The sequence below is a fragment of the Limanda limanda genome, chromosome 5, assembly GCF_963576545.1.
Source record: "Limanda limanda chromosome 5, fLimLim1.1, whole genome shotgun sequence".
In the NCBI taxonomy this organism is placed as follows: Eukaryota; Metazoa; Chordata; class Actinopteri; order Pleuronectiformes; family Pleuronectidae; genus Limanda; species Limanda limanda.
In genome coordinates, this window is record NC_083640.1 from 20,817,827 (window position 1) to 20,837,763 (window position 19,937).

The window sequence follows — 19,937 nt, forward strand, 5'->3', positions numbered from 1 at the left end:
GACAAATTGGGAAATCGTAGTTTCTACAAATAAGTGAAAAGTGTTACATAAACAGGCGTCAGTTTCCATCAGCATTTCCTAGAAAGTTCCTGATAAGATGAGGAATACGCTTTAGGTCAGATCTGAGAACATCTATAGCATCTATTCGATCTTAGACCTAGAGTCAATGTGGATTATTAGTAGAATCTCAGTGTATTAGTATGTGTTACTATTAATTATAGTGTTAGTATTAGAGTCAGTGTATTAATATTAGATTCATCGTGTTAGAAGGTGTATTAATATTAGATTAATTGTGTTAGTATGTGTATTAATATTAATCAGTGTATTAGTGTGCATACTAGTATTAGAGTCAGTGTATTAGTGCTAGTCACAATGTGTAAGTGTGTATTAGTACTAGAGTCATACTGTTAGTAAGTGTATAATTTCTAGAGTCATTGTGTATTAGTGTGTATTAGTACTAGATTCACTGCTAGTGTATACTAGTACTAGAGGCACACTATTAGTGTGTATTAGTACTAGAGTCACTATTAGTATGTGTATTAGTGATGGAGTCGTACTGTATAAGTGTATAAGACTCTAGTGCATTGGCACTAGAGTCATAGTATATTAGTACTAGAATCATTGTATTCCTGATAGTCATAGTATTAGTATGTGTACTAGTATTAAGAGTCATAGTGTATAAGTACTAGAGTCCCAACGTGTTAGTGTGTGTATAAGTACGAGTCATAGTGTGTTAGTGTGTGTATAAGTACTGCAGTCATAGTATAAGTACTAGGGTCATTGTGTATAAGTACTAGAGTCGTAGTATTCTCCGGCTCTTCTATTGTCATGTTTTCATTCAGTGTGAACAAAGGGGCGTCGGGGTCGCTCTCTGATTGGCTCTCGGCCATCCACCCCCCTCAGCCCCCCCCCGCCCCTTCCGCGACGCCGCCGTGCGTCGAGCTCACGCGCGACAACAGATGTTCGTCTCGCGCTCTCCTCCCGGATTCTCTCAGCTCGCGAGGGGACGAGCACGCGCCCGGCCGAGTGTTTCCAACGGGGAGAAGAGGAGAAGAGGAGAAGAGGAGTTACTGTGACCGGAGGACTGAATGCGAAGGACCGGGAAGGAAGGGCAGAGACACCGAGGAGGAGAACCGCAGAGCCCGCGTCCCTGGGTCCGGTGAAGCCCGGCAGAGGAGCCCGAAAGTCGGCAGGAATCCGAGCGGAGCCCCGCTGCAGCTGAGTGAGTGTGGTCGTGAGGATGTGGACTGAGAGGACTGGGTGGACTGGTGGGGGTGTAGTTTGTTTTCCTGAGTGTTGAAACCGAAAAAAGACTAAAACGTCCTCACACCCAAAAACATCCCTGATTAATATTTACACTGGGTGATGTGTTCGATATGACACATGTGTGTGTAGTTGTTTCACATGTGTGTGTAGTTGTTTCACATGCAGTAGATCCACGTCACTGGATGTGAGGATCCATCTGAATCATGAGCACAACATGAGAGCGGATCACATCATGACTGACGGTCTGTGCTTCAGTCCAACACGTTACGTAACGAGCAGTAGATCTGTTCACTGACAGATACAGGGAGGACAGACCCACAGACACAGAGAGGACAGACCTACAGACACAGAGAGGGCAAACCCACAGATAGGGAGGACAGACCTACAGACACAGAGAGGACAAACCCACAGACACAGGGAGGACAGAACCACAGACAGACACAGGGAGGACAGACCCAGAGACAGACACAGGGAGGACAGAACCACAGACAGATACAGGGAGGACAGACCCACACACAGGGAGGACAGACCCACAGACACAGAGAGGACAGACCTACAGACGCAGGGAGGACAGACCCACAGACACAGGGAGGACAGACCCACAGACAGATACAGGGAGGACAGACCCACAGACAGAGGGAGGACAGACACATGGAGGACAGACCCACAGACAGACACAGAGAGGACAGACCGACAGACAGACAGGGAGGACAGACCGACAGACAGATACGGGGAGGACAGACCCACAGACAGAGGGAGGACAGACACATGGAGGACAGACCCACAGACAGACACAGAGAGGACAGACAGACAGGGAGGACAGACCGACAGACAGACAGGGAGGACAGACCCACAGACAGACACGGGGAGGACAGACCCACTGACAGACAGACAGTGAGGACAGACCCACAGACAGACACAGAGAGGACAGACCCACAGACACAGGGAGGACAGACCCACAGACAGACAGAGGGAGGACAGACCCACAGAGAGACACGGGGAGGACAGACCCACTGACAGACAGACAGTGAGGACAGACCCACAGACAGACACAGAGAGGACAGACCCACAGACACAGGGAGGACAGACCCACAGACAGACAGAGGGAGGACAGACCCACAGACAGACAGAGGGAGGACAGACCCACAGACAGACACGGGGAGGACAGACCCACTGACAGACAGACAGTGAGGACAGACCCACAGACAGACACAGAGAGGACATACCCACAGACAGACACAGGGAGGACAGACCCACAGACAGACACAGGGAGGACAGACCCACAGACACAGGGAGGACAGACCCACAGACACAGGGAGGACAGACCCACAGACACAGGGAGGACAGACCCACAGACAGACAGAGGGAGGACAGACCCACTGACAAAAAGTCAATACCCAATGTTTCGGCCTGTAATTCGATCTACTCAGCTGGTATTGTAGTTCTATAAATCCAGTGTCTATGGAGGATGTAATGTTCCCTGCACCTTAGAGTCAATCCAAACTGAACACACCAGTTCCCTAAATATGTCTGATTTCATTCATCAAGTGAATTTAATCTTGTATTAAACAAACCGATGCCAATGAAAACATCCTCTCCTCTCAGGGCCCAACATTCCCCTTAAACTCAACCAAGCCACAACAAATGGCCTGAACAAGCCAGATTCTTTTCATCAAGATCCATGAATTATTGGCCAATGGGTGAAAAAGAATGAAAGAAACAACCCTATCTCGGACTGTTAAAGAAAGAGAATTTAAAAAACCCTTCATTTGCCCCTTTGTTCAGGTCCGTGTCAAATTTAATGAGCTCCTCTTTTACCCATTTTGATTTGTTGCACAGCTGTTGTGCCAGACTGCATTGGTTTAACATGCGTGAACCCAGTGAACTATAGCTTTAACTTCTCACTGATGATACTAGTCAACTAGGCCGGCTCCTAACTAAACTAACTGCTGAGGAGGTTTTGTTTGTTGGACCCGATATAGGTCAGGGAAGAACCCATTAAATATCAGAGTGGATCCAGGTCAAGGGGCGAATCCAGGATTTTAGTTTTTCCACTTTCTTTAACAGTGAGATTTTTCAACATTTACACCGTTTTCCTTGGAGATTCTTGCATCTAGATGAATTCTTCCAGGGACTGATATTGAGGAGTGGGTGGAATTTGCTGCAGATCCAAATAAAAAACTTGCATTTAGCGATTTTTAAATGTGGATTCACAAGGGGACTGTTTTTTACTCTTTTAATGCCATTCTAGTTCTTCTCCAAATCATGTTCTCAGTTGACGGTTTGGTCAGGTAGCCTAAATAGAGCCCATTGTCACATGCACAGTCATAAACCTCTAGATATTCAGCTAAGAAAACCAAAACGTGTATATATTTCTATTTTAAAACCTGCAGTCATTGGATTTTTTGACAGTTTTGCTCGATAGATTCCGTGGTTATGGAAACGAGTCCACAGATAAGAGGCAGCAGCAGCTCCAGCTGGATCTGGAGAACATGGAAACCATATTTAGATATAGATGCAGCCTGGCTTCATGTTTGACAACCCGAGTATGAGCAGGAGAGACAAACACACATGAACTATTTTTGGCTCAGTGTTGCGGGATAGTTGCTGATCCTCAGATGTTTTTGGGGTTGCTATGACGATGGTGACAATAGAGCGACGGCGGTGGCAGAGCGGAGGCTGAAGACGAGGAGCTGGTGCCGGTGGTGGAGGGTTTGAATGGGAACAGGAGGAGGAGAGGAGCCATTCATCATCTGTCTCCGGCAAAGACATTAACAGAGGAGGTTCACAGGCAAACGGATGGGGGGGCAGAACACAAGCTTGCATGTGTGTCACTGAAAGAGAGAGAGAGAGAGAGTGGAGGGGGGTGGAGTAAAGTCAGGAAGTTGTGGTCATGAGTTTTAATAGCATGTTGGTGGATGGCCTCACAAGAGCGAGGGAAGGAGACGGAGGAGAAAGCTGAAGATCAGGCAAAGAGGAAAGAATTCACCAATTCACCGTGGTGAGGAAACAAGGGAGCAGAAGAAGGGGAATAAAGATGCAGAGATAGAGGGCGAGATGGAGGCGGGTGATTGGCTGATCCTGTAACGAGGCACAGGGGAGTCTGTGGATCTGTCTGGCTTCCTTTAGATTCTGCTGACGGCTGCTAAACTAAAATCTAAGACGGCCTCATGTCGTAAAGATCATTTCCACAGAGACGAGTCCGTGTGGTTGCAACAGAGAGCAGTTCTCACTGGTTTCAGAATATCAAGGTATATATACGCATTCTTTGGCCTCTCACAGGTTTATGAGATTCATAAATCTGTAAATGAATTCATGATTAAAATAATCAGTTGCATCTTAAGAGTATCAACACTTGGCTTCATTAGATTCCTAATCTTGAGTCAGTAGGATAGTTTCTGCTTTTTGTTTTCTTAACCATTGTGAGTAGGGCAGCTTTGGTGTTTTCAATAATTTCACAGGGAATAATTCATGGGTTTAATGAATAAAATCAGGCTGATTTAGGGGGACTGATTTATGCGTGTGTGTAATTATGGTTTTTGGCTGCATTTCTTAAACTTGCTCACATATTTTGATACATATACTTTAAGAAACATTTAAAAAGGTAATTCTGGTCCAACCTAAATGTCACGTAGCCGTCACAGTCTGGGAAGGACGAGGCTTTGTCACAGCGTTACAATAAACACAATCCCCAGATAACATCTAGTGTCACATCACATCATCAGAAACGTTTCCCAGTGGTTTACTGTGGTTTGAAAACTCTGAGGTCTTGATCTAAATAAAACCATTAAAATCCCCTGTGGATAAATTCTAAAATACGAACGTTCCAAACCCTGAATATGTCATGTTTATTGTGTTTATGTTTATATGTTTTATTCAATGGTGACTGACGGTCGAGCAACAGCTTTAGAGCGTTGACTGTTTGAATCCATCTTTATTCCTGAAGGCTCCATTCTAGTTCGATCAGTCGGATCATTTGGTTGAAATGTCCGTGTCACACCAGCGCTGGCATCACCTGTTAATGAGACTGTGAACTTGACTGCCCTTGACCACGACCACAGGATTAAAGGCTAATGATTTCCTTTGTGTAGATCAGCGGTGACTGTTCAGCGCTTTACAGGCATAAAAATAGTTGCTGAAATATTAATAGAGCCTGCAGGGGACTGGGCTGATTGGTGTTTAATATTTAATTAGTTTCACAATAACTGAGCTCACTTTGTTTCAGAGATTGACAGCCTTCGGGTATTTATCAGCATCTTTGTATACACTCGGCTGGTAGGTGTGCGTCAGATATGTTTTCAAGATGACTGTGTGTGTAAGGGTCTTAGCAGATTCTCCACGCGTGCTCATGTACAGTTTGTCAACTCTGCGTGCGCATGATAACTCATCTGCGCTGCTTGAATTGAGGAAGTTTTGTGCCGTGTGAGGGCGAGTGTCAGTTTCCTGTGTGACTGACTGAGCAAATGAGGAAGCGATTTAACGGAAGGGGAGCACTTCCTTTAAACGCCCCCACCACTTCCCTGTCTGCTCGCCGTCACACTCACAAGAAAGGGGCCTGGTGGACGCTTGAAATCCACACCAGGGGGACAACTGCCGGGGACAGTGTCTGATCGTCTGATTTCTTTCTCTCTCCACATCTCCAGCTCCATCTCTCTGGTGACTCAACGTACCTCCGTCCACACTACGGTAAGATCCCTGCTCCTCTTGCTGCAGACAGTAACCGACGTGTTATTAGCGGGTGTAAAGTTGCTGACTGTGTTATTACAGAATAATATGGAGTCAAAATGTACAGCTCAGCACCAGTGGTTGTTTTAGGCCACAACCCCAAACCAAAACCTTTCTGTTTCTTAGAGACGTTTATGTCTTGTTCACTGTTCGTAGCAGCCATTGATTTCCTCCTCAATCTATTTCCATACATTATGAATGAGGTGTCTGATCGAACACAAGGAGCATAAAGAACTGATGTTGAGCTCAGAGTTATTTACTGTGAGGAGGAAACTCAACTTCTGCGTGAAAATGATTTAACGATTATTGATTGACGATGGATTGCACAACCTGGAGAAGTCTGCCACTTGATTTTGTCACCATAAGGGAAGAATGAGTCTATAATGGCAAAAAACTTTTAGTTCCAAGATTTAGACATTTCACAAACATGAGCATCATGTTGGAGGAGGATCAGGCAGACTTATCAGGATCAATGATTCATACTGGGGGGGGTGGAGGTGGAGCCAATCTAAGATGACATTGGGGGGGAAAGGTGGGGTAGAAGCTGAAATGATTTGGTGCAGCAGGTGGCCCATGTGTCCTAGAACTGTGCATCTCTTTCAGGAGGCTACACACACACACACACACACACACACACACACACACACACACACACACACACACACACACACACACACACACACACACACACACACACACACACACACACACACACACACACACACACACACACACACACACACACACACACACACACACACACACACACTTGGCAGAGGGGGAGGTTGGCAACGTGCCATTAATAACAGCTGCATGTGTGTGTGTTTTGTGTTTCCAAGTGTTTTTGTGTGACAGAGAGAGGAAGACATGAATAAAAGAGTGAAGACTAAATGTATTATATTAAATAAATTGAGGACAGCAGCCGTCTGAGTCCATCACACCAGAAACATAGCAGTAGTTTGATATCAGCTGTCTATATCTTGAAGGAAATCGTTGACAGGAAAGTAGATATGATCTGCTGCTGTTTTTGTTTTGCTCTCTGGAGCTTTACCTCTTCCTCCTCCTCTTCCTCCTCCTCTTCCTGCAGCCCCTTTGCTCCTCTCCCTGTTGCTCTCTCTGCGTCTGTGCTGGTCATGAGGAGTCATGAGACTGAATCAGACGGACGAAAGTGATTAACTCTCTGTGTCGCGTCTTTGTCTCTCAGCTCCTCTCATGCTCGCTGAAAATGAATGACACACAGGACGGGGTTCAGATTGGAGAGAACAAGTTCATCAGCAAGTAAGGATTAATTACCAGGCTGTTTGTCATATGAACACATGTAACACCTGTAAACACGTCTTAAAAAGTGGATAAACTTAATCATCAAATCATTTCCCTTGTTTTAAAACATGTCTATTTATGTCCAAGCAAACATCTATTTACTGATTGACTGATTCATCGATCGTAGTAGTTATACTATGTTAATACTTTCAGGGGTATAACTCACCGGAACTAATTTACCAGCATGAGGCAGAGCCCCCACAAATCCTGCAACTTGACATCGAGGTTAATTCACAAAACATTGTAAAGAACGAGAGCAGGAATCTGAGAGCAGACGTTTCATGTGTGTAGACGAGCAGGTGGAGGACAGACTTATTTAAAGATCTGCAACAGTATATTTGAGTGAAGACAAACTGTATTGAACAGGAGAAGAGGTGCTGTTTGAGGGAGAGAGAGGACTTTAAGTAAAATAAAGAGTAGAAGAAGTCACTCTTGAATAAAGATTAGAAGGAAACTCCATGAGGGGGCCCTCTAAGGGGCCCAAACAACGGGGGCCAAGGTTTTTTGTTTTACACCCCTGAGAACTACAGGCTTGCCAGCCAATATAAAACAACCAGTACCAGTTTGCTCCAGTATCCAACATTAATGAGTTGGCTACCAAAACACAAGGTTGTTTGAAAGTCAGACCCAGGTTGCAAACAGGCGGCAAACAGACATACAGGGATTAATGATAAGATTATAACACGGTTTATTAGTGACAACACAATGTTATTATACAAATTAAGACTAAAATGCATTTGGTTGTGTGTTTTGAAGGGATTTTCACATTTTTCCTGAAAAAGATGAATTGCTCCGACCACAATTTATCTGCTTCTGTACTTAAATGATCACTGTGATTGACATGAGATCAAAATGAGCAACGAGTTCCTTCAAACAGCATTTACTCCTCAGTGATTCAGCCTCTCTGTCTCCAGGGCAACCGTCCTCTCCCATCTGAAGACGTACAATCTCTACTATGAAGGACAAAATCTACAGCTCCGACACAGAGAAGTGAGTATATATGTACATGTTTGTGTGTGTGTGTGGGTGTGTGCGTGTGTGCATTGATCACGGCATCTATCCCCTTTCACATCAGGAAGAGGAGGAGCTGATTGTCGAGGGACTGCTGAATATCTTTTGGGGCCTGCGTCGACCAATCAGGCTTCAGATGCAGGATGACCACGAGCGAATCCGACCGCCCCCCTCTTCCACATCCTGGCATTCTGGGTGTAATCTGGACAGTCAAGGGTAAGAGGACAGATCCAGTTACACCTCACTGACCGGAAGTGGTGAGACGCTGTAGGTCAATGAGGGCAGATATAGATTATGACTAGTTTTTCTAATGGGAAACAATCTTTTTTACATTTTATGTATCTTAAATTAGTGTCATAAAGTTTATTGACATTAGTTATTCTTGCAGATTTAATCCTGAAATTACAAAGTTTGATAAATCACTTAATAAAGCACCAATTAGCAAAGATCCATAAAGAAAAGAACATTATTAACCAAAAGCCTCCCAACTCCAAAGCTCCTTTTCTAGCTGTTTAATCCCATTCATTAAATGAAGCTTTTCTCTTTCTCAGTATAAAGGCCTGCATGTAAATAACTTATAGGAATTTCACAAAATACCATTTAAACATTTTATGGAATGGGTAAATGATTGAATGCTTAATATCTGTTCTTTTTTATTCTAAAACAGACAAAACTAGAATGACTCTCAGTAGAATGCAAACCTCCGCCGTTGCCCATCTGTCCCCTCGTGAATTTCAAATACACGAGATGCAGATTTTATTTTTTTTACTCCGCACCAAAATTTTATTAGCAGGATTTATCATCAACCAAAAGGTCATTTTTAAATAATGTAGGGTTTCCTCAACTGTCAGTTACTGCTACTCCCTCACTTTTGTTTCATGGACGGCCAATTATTATTAAATATATACTGTAAACAATATTTTCTGCTGCATCTGCACAGATTGGCTCTTTTTCTTTTACAGCACGTCTCTCACTTCGCTGCTCTCTTTTGTTTTCTAATTAAAGTTCCCCCAACAGCACAGATGGTGAACAGTTGTTAGAGCAGGACCCGCCCACAGTGGAGGTGACGCCACCTGACAACGAGCCGGAGGACAACGGGGAGATGGAACAGGAGACAGACGGTGAGTGGCTTTACTGACGGCATAAAGTTAATACAGTAAACATCCTGTATCGTACCACAATGGCTGTAACAACATCACACCTCAGTTCTTAGTATGCACAGACCAAACAACTGAATTACTAATCAAGGGTGTGTCACTTTATGTTGTCTCATCAGTTGTTTACGACAAAAAAAGAAATGTTGGATTCAGTTCAATGAGATCAAATGAACTCGGCTTTAAAACGCTCTGCGCCTCATCCCTAATTAACTCTGCACTGCTGTATATAAGCACACCGTGACTGATCGTCATGGCAACTTCTGGTGAATGAAGAATTAAACCTTATTTTTTAAGTTTCACCAGAGTTTGTTTTCCAGCCTCTAGAAGAGTTAACTGTTAAATTCTATTAATTTGGATAAAAACTTAGACAAGACTAAATTACCATCATTCTGTCCTGATCACAGCTTTAGAAATACAAATATGGTTTAATTCAGTGTATAGATATCCAACATCTGAGTGTTACAGCTGTTTTTAAGATTGCAAAAACAAATACGACATGTGACAACCGTAAAAGGAACCGTCGTCACTGGGACGTCCTTAATTTAAACACCTTGAGTGGGACACTGAATAATAACTGATGATCTAAAGTCATGATTGTTGATTGGACAGAGGAGAACGAGAGCTCCGCCCAGCTCCTTCGAACAAAGAGCGATGCCGGAGTCCTGAGACGAGGCCAGCGGCGCTCACCGAGCGACCAGAGGAAGATACGACGCCATCGCTTCTCCATCAACGGACACTTCTACAACCATAAGGTGATGGTTTGCACCAGTTTAGCAGACATAAGCAGAATATAAAAACAATTCATAAATTGTTATTAACAAGCTGTTAATGCACAGTATTCACCAGCGATTCTATCTTCTCCTGTTAAAACATAATGTAAAGTACAATTATCTGATTATACACCAGGCTCCACTTTAGAGTGTCCACAGGAGGAGTTGTGGTGATTTACAAATACATCATAGTGTGTCATAATTTATTGAAATGTTAATGTGCTGCTAACAGCTGTTAAATGAGGGTATAATTGACGAATAACAAGTGACGTACTAATTGATTTGGCTTAATACTGAATGACTCATGCACGTCTGTATCTGTACATAAATAAATGCTCATAAATCATTAATTTTATTGTTTTTTTCACCTCCTCAGACAGCAGTGTTTACTCCTTCTTTTGGCTCAGTGACTAATGTTCGCATCAACAGCTGCATGAGGACGCCTCAGGTGCTGCGAGTCCTCCTCAACAAGTTTAAAATTGAAAACAGCCCCGATGATTTCGCGCTCTACCTTGTCCATACAAGTGGAGGTGAGCGTGACTTACTCACTTGATTTATCATTGGTGATCTTACGATGCAGTGGCCCTTCATTCCTGATTTCTTTGATTCCTTTCAGAGCGCATGAAGCTGAAGCGCAGTGATTATCCTCTGGTGCTGCGGGTGATGCAGGGTCCATGCGAGCAGGTCTGCAAAGTCTTCCTCATGGAAGCCGACCTCGGGGAAGAAGTCACATATGATGTAAATCAACACATTCACTGTCACCGCTACCTTAAAGAAAGACAAACAGAGATCCAGATGTTGCGAGACCCACAAAATCATTGCCTCTGTGTCTCCAGAATCTCTTTACTCAGTTTTTTCTCTTTTGTCATGACATGCTCTTCTTGTCCACCAGGTGGCGCAGTATATCAAGTTTGAGATGCCTGTCCTGAAGAGTTTCATCACCAAGCTGAAGGAGGAGGAGGATCGAGAGGTGCAGAAACTCAGGAGAAGGTACAAGAACTTAAATATCCAACCACACCACATCGTTTTGTGACTTGTTGTTTCTGTCTTGTCTATAAACGTCATCCTGTCCAACATCTGTTATGAGCTCACTGTAAATATCATTGGGTGTAATTTCACTGACACTGATTTTCTTTCTCTGCCTGTTTGTCCTCTGCTTCCACTTGCAGATATAATTACCTTCGTTGTATACTAGAGAAGCAGATCCGTTGTCCTCCAGAGGGGGCGACGTGCATGTGATCGGCTCGCGGTGACGACTCCCTCCAGCACATCAAACTGTCAAAAACATTTCCCAGAGTTCAGTATCCTCCGCTCAGCTGTTACCACGAATTAAGTGACAAGAAATCAATGTACGACTGTGAGCGATGGTCCTGCTCCTCAGAATTCCGGCCTCTGCATGGAGTCATTCAGCTCGCTGACAACACTCTGACATGCCGTGTTGTGCGCATGTTAACTGTGACCATCTCAGCAACAGTCTTGAGAGTCATGAGGACTCACGCAGCCTCTTGATTTCGATCCAACCAGTTTTATATTTCTACTTTTCTTCCTATCGGCCAACACGCTCCTCTTCCCCTGAGTAAAGTTAGTGTCTTTGCAGTAAAAGTACTTTGCAGGTTCGGCCTAAAATGTGACCACAGACTGAAAGCTGATCCCGCAAAATCAATTCAAAGCACAAACCTCCCATTATGTGGATTTAGCAAAGTGCCTGTTTTAAAGGTTTCTCCAAGCACAAAGACACAGTTTGGTAGAGATATGATCAAATTAGTGTGATGTGCAAGACGGAAGGGAATCACTGGGGGTTTGATCCAGGCCGTGCTGCAGCCAGAACATTCAGATTCAGTTGATATGAAACTGACGGGACCACGAGCACAAGTTCATGTCCTCAAAACAGCGTCCAGACCCGCGTCGCACCGTGGGCCCTTATGCTCCTTGCTGTTTGAGAACGTGTTCAATATTATGATTGAAGGAATTTCTAGACCCATTCCATTTCCCTGCAGCTGATAGTTTCACTGCAGAGACGATTAAATACCATGTGAGCCGATATATGTTGTAAACATTAGTTTTATTGTTAATGTTAAATGAATCGTTCGGCTTTTTTGGAAAAACAGCCATTCGTTTTTCTTGTTTACACATATCTGACAATACTGGTACTAACTTCAGTTAATACAATGAAAAAATTATGAAGATGTGATCTGCACCAAACAAGCATGTTCCCTCACCGCTGTAGATTATGGTTTATAGCCCCCGACATCTCAGATTTTTATCATTTTAAGTTAAAACATACAGTTTTTCAACTTCGTCAAAGAAAAGAATTGCAGCTCCTGCCGTCTTTCTAGAGACAAGGAACAAGGGGAGACACGTCCAAGGGAAACGAAAGCCACCTGTCAGCATCTCTGTACAAAAACCAAAGTGTATAAAAGGATGTAACCGGCTTTAACATGGAAAAGCATCTTTTTTTTTACACCTTGATTTTTGTGTTGATTAAACAAGCACAATATCATGACAGGATCAGAGACCTTTTAAAAGTGCTGGTAGGTGGATTAGTTTACCTTTTTTCTAAACTAAGCTAACGAAGCTATCTCCTGGATATGTAGCTTCACATGTACTATACAGACACGAGAGTGCTACCAGTCATTTAATCAAACTTGCTCCAAGAAATCAAATGTGCACATTTTCCAAAAAGTCAAACTGATTCTTTAAAGAAGAAATAATCTTGAAATAATTAATTAATTAACTCTTTTGAGCCTCTTTGTTTTCTGGCTGGTCGGGTTTTTCCTCCCCAAACTTAACTGCCTTAAATAAATAAATGACATTTCAAGCACAGTAAAATAAAATTCTTAAACGGTGAATCCTCTGAGGTGTTGAAACAGGAGCCTGGTTGTAAAAAAAACATGTAATAATATTCACAGGTGGTTTCATCATTCTGCTTCATGAGAATGACACAAAAAGCACAAAGCAACAGTGAAATCACACAAGACTGTGAATCATAGTGATGATCTTAAAATAGAGAATGTTTTTAAATGTACGCGTGACTGAGCTTTGCATGAGTCTGCTTTTCTCTGTGCATTGGTTGAGTGTTTCGAGCATCAAATCCCATCTTACGGCAAACAGTGGACCATGTGATCAAGCGTGTGTGTGTGTGTGCGCGTGCTTCTGAGAGTGTGCATGTTATATTTTTAGTGACTCTCAAGACTTGCCTGCTTTTGTATTGTGACTTTTACAAATGAATGAAGAAACGTCCGCCTTTAAAATGTTCCGAGGTCAAGCCACTATGTAGAAAATGTAGTGTTTTTTTTGTACTATTGTTATTTAATAAAAAAACTAAAAAAAGGTTATCCTGAGAAAAGATGCACTCTGTGATGCAGTCTGTGATCTTCTCGCTCAGGTCAGTGGGTGAAAAGCTTGTTACATAATGATGTTTAAATCTTGTTTGAATTTAAAATGATGGAATGAAACGATTTCCCCCGACAGAGGAGATGAGACATTCGTCGTAGTCGAAGCTTTGTGTTACGTTGTTCCCAGCGGGGGGGTTTATATAAAACAAGACAAAATTAGAAACACACAAACACACACACAGGTATTTAAGTGTGATGTTGCCGTTGCAGCAGCTTACTATGCACTCAGCCAATGAGCAGGGCCGGGTCTAAGTGATCCACTCCACCTGATGGAGATTGTCTGGAGGATAACAGGCCGTCCCTGGAACAAACCCCCCCACAGAAGGTCCCAGGAGTCTGAGCTGCAGACACACACACACCCACAAACTTTGTGAAAGAGGCTCAACTGCTTCACTTCTGCTTTACACAGACGCTCAACAGGTGAGATCGCTCATTCTAACATACTCTATCTTATCATTTGTTTCTTATTTCTGCAAAGATTTCCAGCAGGTTTAAAATGTGTCTTATATTTCTTTTTTGTTTATGTCGGTGGTTTTCTCCTTATTCTGGATGTGGTGTTATTTTAAAAGCCTCTCCGGCACAAATTAGGCCCCACCTCTTGAAAAGCACAGTTTTTACTGGGAAACGGATCCGAGTGAATCGAGGTGAATCATTTCACAATGGAAAGTTTGGTTTTCTCTGAGTTACTGCAGCTGTACGTGAGTCACTGGATTATTGTCAAACTACCTGACCCAGTGTAATTATAGCTTAACTCATCTTTAAAGAGGACGCAGATTAGACTGTACAGTTTGTTGATGGCAGGGAAAGTGATGTCATGCTGCTTACTGGAAATAAACTGAGGTCTGTGGGGGGGGATATATAAATTGTTTATTTAAGTGAGGTATAAAAATCCTGTATTTAAGTTTTAACCATGTATCAGTACAGAAGTATTTAAAACATAATAGAATACAAACCGAACCCATGAGTATTTGTATATATGACATCTCATTACGTAAATGTATAATTTGCTTTTACTTTGCAGTCAGTTTAACTGCTTCATTAACTATTGTGTACTTTAATCTATATTAATGCATCATCATTTATAAAATGTACGACTTTAATCTGAAAAGTTATTGGTGACTGCTGTTAAATAAATCTAGTGGGATATAAAGTTCATTACTTATTTTGGAAGAATAAAGAAGCACAAGCAGAAGTACACCTTTGTATTTAAATTACACCTAATGAAATTAATTTATACCTAAATACTTTAAAGGTTCTGTCCCCTAAAAGGTCAGAGCAAAATATTTCCAAAAATGTCACACATTTGTAATATTTGTTATTTTTAACGAAATTATTTCCCAATGTTATATTATATCTAATACATATGTCCTTATATTACATTTAATAGTTTATTTTTATAATTGTATAGTGTTTACATTTTATATTCTACATATTGGGTACATGTATGTGACACCATATAGGGTAATATGTTATATTTATATTACTAATTTATTCATATGCATATAAATGTAAATGGCACATACATTATGGCTGATGGCCTTGCACAAATATTTTTCTTAATGTCTAAGATGTAATATTACGTTTGTACCTTTTATGTCACGGCTCTAACTTCCTTGGTTTCATATTTTATTATATTAATTTCATACAAGTATTTCTTTGAAACATTTATTCAGTTCAAACAACTGTTTATCTCAAGCAGTAGGTCTCAATCCAGCAGATCCCAATTAAAGGGCATTAGAGATTATGAAAGCTATCTGATCCCAGGTCAGCTGCAGTGATGACGCTTGTGTAAGATGTGTTTGTCAAAGCTGGATTAGGAGCCGTGATCTGTTCTGCTCTAAATTTATCAGCGAAGTAAAAATACAACGCAGCAGGAACAAAAGCTGCAATGAGAACATCTCCTCAGTGAGTTAACGTGTTGAACGCTGCGTGGCCCGGGAACCAGGGCTGGAATATTATTAAGTGCTTTCCCTCGAGCTCTTAACTGGAGCACTTCTGCTGCACTTGAGTACGTCCATTTAATTCTACGTTTGACTGAGATAGATTGTCCTCGTCCTTCACTGAGCTGACAGCTGTGGTTAATAGTTCATTCATAAACTTAATATTGTATTCATCAAGAACATGGTACACGTGATACATTAAACTACTCAAACCTATGTCTTCCGTAACTGTCCACAGTCAGCTGATCTTTTCAAACATGCAACAAACCTAACCCCGAAGAGGACAGTGAGTCCCTCTAACATGTTCACCCGCCAATGATGTCTGTCCCCTTTGTCTTGTTTTGACAGAAAGCCGTGATGTTGGTCCTACAGAAGATGCCCCTTACAGCGGCCCTGTGCCTGATGCTCCTTGCCACACTTCTACCCAGCTCTGAGGCCCGGCGTGGAGGCGGCGGATTTGGCGGATTTGGCGGAGGTAGAGGAGGTAGAGGAGGCTCCAGCCGGGGCTGGGGCGGTGGTGGTGGCCAGGCCTACAGACCAGTGCAGAGCAGTGGTCCCAGTGCAGGGAAAATAGCAGGGGCGGCTGCAGTAGGCGCCATTGGAGGATCAATGATAGGATCTGCTTTGAGCCGCCCTGGGTATGGAGGAGGTTACGGAGGATATGGTGGAGGGTATGGTGGAGGGTATGGTGGAGGGTATGGAGGGTACCCACGATACGGAGGTGGTGGCTATGGCCGCAGGCCTGGCTATGACCCTGAGGGCTCTGGAGATATGGAGTACTACGTTGGCGCATCTAGTGGCCCCATCTACAACAGCATCATCGTTGTGATTGGCTCCCTGATGTCCCTGCTGATTGGCCACTGGGCGGCAGTCATGTAGAGATGGAGACAGCAGGTTTCACAAAACAGACAAGGAACCCCTAACCAAAGATACCCCATGACCTGAGAGTGAAGACGACTGTTCCTGGTTTAAAATTAAATATGACCCTTGATTTACGAGAATCTGTGGACAGTTGGTTTTATTGAGTCGTCGGTGACCCCCCCCCCACACAGACGAGAAGAGGAGTTCGACTCCTCTCACCTCAGCAACGTGTCGCTGGGACCCCAAGCTCCCGTCTGCAGCGGCACTGGTGAACTCACAAACCACTTCCTGTAGATATTTGTCAGAGTCGTGAGGTAATCTAATTATCTGCATTATATCCCACACTCTTGTTTCTCCTTTTAATGTGTCCAGTGTTTTTTTATACTAATTTTTCATGATTGCAGTGATGATGAAGAGGATTTTAGTGATGGTGATGACTCTGTGTATTCTGGCAAACACATTGTCCACAAACAAACTGTGAAACAAGAATAGATTAGTTGTGTAATCTGATTAAATCTACCTCAGGGACCAGAGTTTAAGAGCAGCTGTAAACTTAATTTATTAACCACCATCTCTTAGTCTATTTCTTAATAACAGAACAATGTTTCCTCCTGATTCACAGTCTACTCTGCATATGTTACATTTTCAGCTCATTATTTGTATATTTACAGTATATTTGACCTAATTAAATACATGTTTTATGCCATTTTGTAGATTATTATGTAAAAGCGCAAAATGTCCCATGTTTAACTGTTGTAAAAGTAAAAAATAACTTAGAACAAACATTTCTGTTGATTGTTTTTGTGTGTCTATTGTGATGAGACGAGGACATGTGTTCATATGAATGATCCACTGGGGACACACATTTAGATCCACATGGTTTACCTCCACAGATGAGGCTGATGTCACTCCTGTCCCGTTGTTTGTTTGTTTTTCAGCAGGATTACGTAAAAACTAAAAAACAGATTGGGTAGAGAATTTTTTTTTTTTTTTGCACTTTTACTAATTTTACATTTTTACATATTTTCAATAGAATAATTCATGACTCAGGGATTAAGGACAATTAGAGAACTGATAGCTTTGAATCTGTGAAATTTGGAGCCACTTGATTTAATTCAATGGGACTAATAGGTATATGCCCTTCTACTTAGTTTGTTTTTAAGGGTGAGGGGGTTGTCTGCGTGACTCAGCCATAAACAGTCTAATTTTAACAGACTGCAGACTTCACATCATGTGCTCAGAGTTTCTTCCTTGTCACGCCTCTAAAGCACAGTGGAAATCATCTCTGATGTTGATGTTCGCACTTTATTTCAGGCTCAGACCTGAAACACAAAGGGCCTTTGACACAGCCCTCATGTTCTTCATTCTGAGATGTTGCCACAACAGACTCGACCTATGAATCTGTGATCGTTCCCACTTAACCAAGAGCTATCGTCTGTGTCAGATGAAGATGAGACTCTACCTTTGGCAAAATCTGAAAGACTTTTAGTTTCCCGAAAACATGTGAACTACAGGTTGCAGAGGTGGAAATAAGATAAGAACGATTCTAATAGTACTTACATGTCTGCTATTGTATATGTTTACCACTTTACATCTCTACCTATGTGTTTTACAATGCAAATAACCACTGATTCAAACTAGAGCCAAATTTCTTTGAAAGTTTTTATTTTGAATTGTACATGTCCACATTTTTAGGGCTCACACCATATTAAAAACGACCCAATCAACCTTCCCATCAATAAACATGTTGAATTACTTCCGAACAAAATCACACGAAACATAAACTGCACCAGGGTAACAACTGATGGGTAAAAAACACAGTTAAGTAAGAGAAGACCCACTAATTAAGTAAAAACATCATATTATTTCATTCTTCAGCTTTCAAAGGAAATCAATTCAGATAAATTAATTAAACACCAAATATCATTTTATGATACAGTTAAAAAGTGTGAAACACTTTGAGTTTGAGCCGTTTAAAAAACTAATTTACTCAGATTATCTCAATTTCACTTTTGGTTTCACAGGAGTTCATCAGTCACCAAATGCATCTCATCAAACGCTTTTCATTATCACGCTTGCTGTCATATGACAAAACTCAAATGAGTAAAAATAACCGCATCTCACGGGAGAAGATATTCACGTCGTTACACGTGATACACACATTTAACAACACGTTAAAGCTACACTGGAGTTTTTCACCACTCGCCCCATCCACTGTTTGTCTGTTTAAACTAAAATGTGTATATTGTTATTATAGTGATGAATGATGAGAGACGTGAGATTTTATTTTTAACAGAAAAATCGAAGGCTGGTGTCACTGGTGCCGCTTCTACTCGGCTGAATAATCTAAAATGGAGGAGAAATCTTCTCATAAGCAAAATGTGGATGTTCCCTTCAGCCTCATCTTTTCTCTGTCATGTCAAACTCACAAGTTCCATGTGACAACAGGTTTTACTTCAACAGAGGGGACATGGTTTTTATTGGACCAGTAAAGTCACATTTATTTACCCACAGATCACAGTAAAAGCTTATTTGTTTATGTACTGTAGGTTCTTAAAAATCGTCTATGTTCAAATCTTGAATAATGCTTATTAAGAAAAGTATTTAAAATTTTTGTGATGCCTGCTTGTTTTAGAAAATTAGAAAATTCTACTATGAACTGCTTCTGATTAGAACTTCACACGATACATATAATAGTTGTTTAATCATTTTACAAGATTAGAAAAGTTACTGTGCATATTTTGATATCCAAGCTTGGTGACAATACATTCAAAAAATGTGAGACGACACTAGAGAAAGGCAAAAGTTGTGGGTAGATAAGATGACAAGAAGGAGGGAAGGAAGTGTATCTAGAAAAAATACGAAAAAGTTGGAAATATAAATATTCAGACAAAGATCTGTGCTCCTCTGAGGCCGAGGCCCCTCAGTTAATATTTGAATAATGTTAAAAAAGCACTGTTAGAAAGAAATGAGGAGGAGTATTGTTTCCTCCTTTGACATTTCAAGAGTAAATTTGAAATGCTGAAAATAAGTGGATCTAAATCAGCAGGAGTCAAGTGTTTATGAGCTACAAGAGAAAGAAACCCTTGTTAGGGGCGTGTGTGCTGACGTTAGTAGTTTGATATGTTCTCAAAAGTTCCACTTTAATCTTGAAATAAAAAAACAAAAACGTTTATTATCTACATTTCAACTTTATTCTGCATATGCACTTTATTTTTTTAACTCTCATTAGGTTGGACATTTGAACTTATTTCTTGACATTTAAACTTATTTCTAGATATTGTGACAAACTTATGGAAATGAAAAAGAAACTGTGGATCTCTGATCTAGCCTCTTACATTCACTTTGGAAATTCAAACATGGAACTTAAAATTGTAATCATTTTCCATCCTCCACCCCCCTCTCCCCCCCCACCCCCTGCTAATGAAGGCTTCAGTGCAGCAGCGTCAGCATGTTGCTGTTCAGTAGCATCAGTAAAGCACTGGTGACCAG

General features: G+C 41.8%; 2 protein-coding genes across 4 annotated transcripts; both read left to right on the forward strand.

Moving 5' to 3' along the window:
- The first annotated feature begins 960 nt into the window (after window positions 1–960).
- Window positions 961–13,584, forward strand: rassf2b (Ras association domain family member 2b). 3 transcript variants are annotated; one of them, XM_061071272.1, is made up of 11 exons: window positions 961–1,222; window positions 5,910–5,952; window positions 7,196–7,269; window positions 8,226–8,301; window positions 8,387–8,538; window positions 9,328–9,443; window positions 10,089–10,231; window positions 10,626–10,779; window positions 10,866–10,987; window positions 11,142–11,239; window positions 11,419–13,584. In XM_061071272.1, the coding sequence occupies exons 3-11, from the start codon at window positions 7,217–7,219 to the stop codon at window positions 11,486–11,488; spliced, it is 984 nt and encodes a 327-aa protein (XP_060927255.1). In that variant the 5' UTR covers window positions 961–1,222; window positions 5,910–5,952; window positions 7,196–7,216; the 3' UTR covers window positions 11,489–13,584. The 3 variants fall into 3 exon arrangements, with proteins under 3 accessions (XP_060927255.1, XP_060927257.1, XP_060927256.1); XM_061071274.1 differs by having other exon boundaries at window positions 9,340–9,443; XM_061071273.1 differs by lacking the exon at window positions 961–1,222 and adding an exon at window positions 4,196–4,517.
- Window positions 13,585–15,941: 2,357 nt separating this feature from the next.
- Window positions 15,942–16,463, forward strand: sprn2 (shadow of prion protein 2). Its single transcript, XM_061070911.1, has one exon. The coding sequence runs from the start codon at window positions 15,942–15,944 to the stop codon at window positions 16,461–16,463; it is 522 nt and encodes a 173-aa protein (XP_060926894.1).
- The last annotated feature ends 3,474 nt before the right edge of the window (window positions 16,464–19,937 follow it).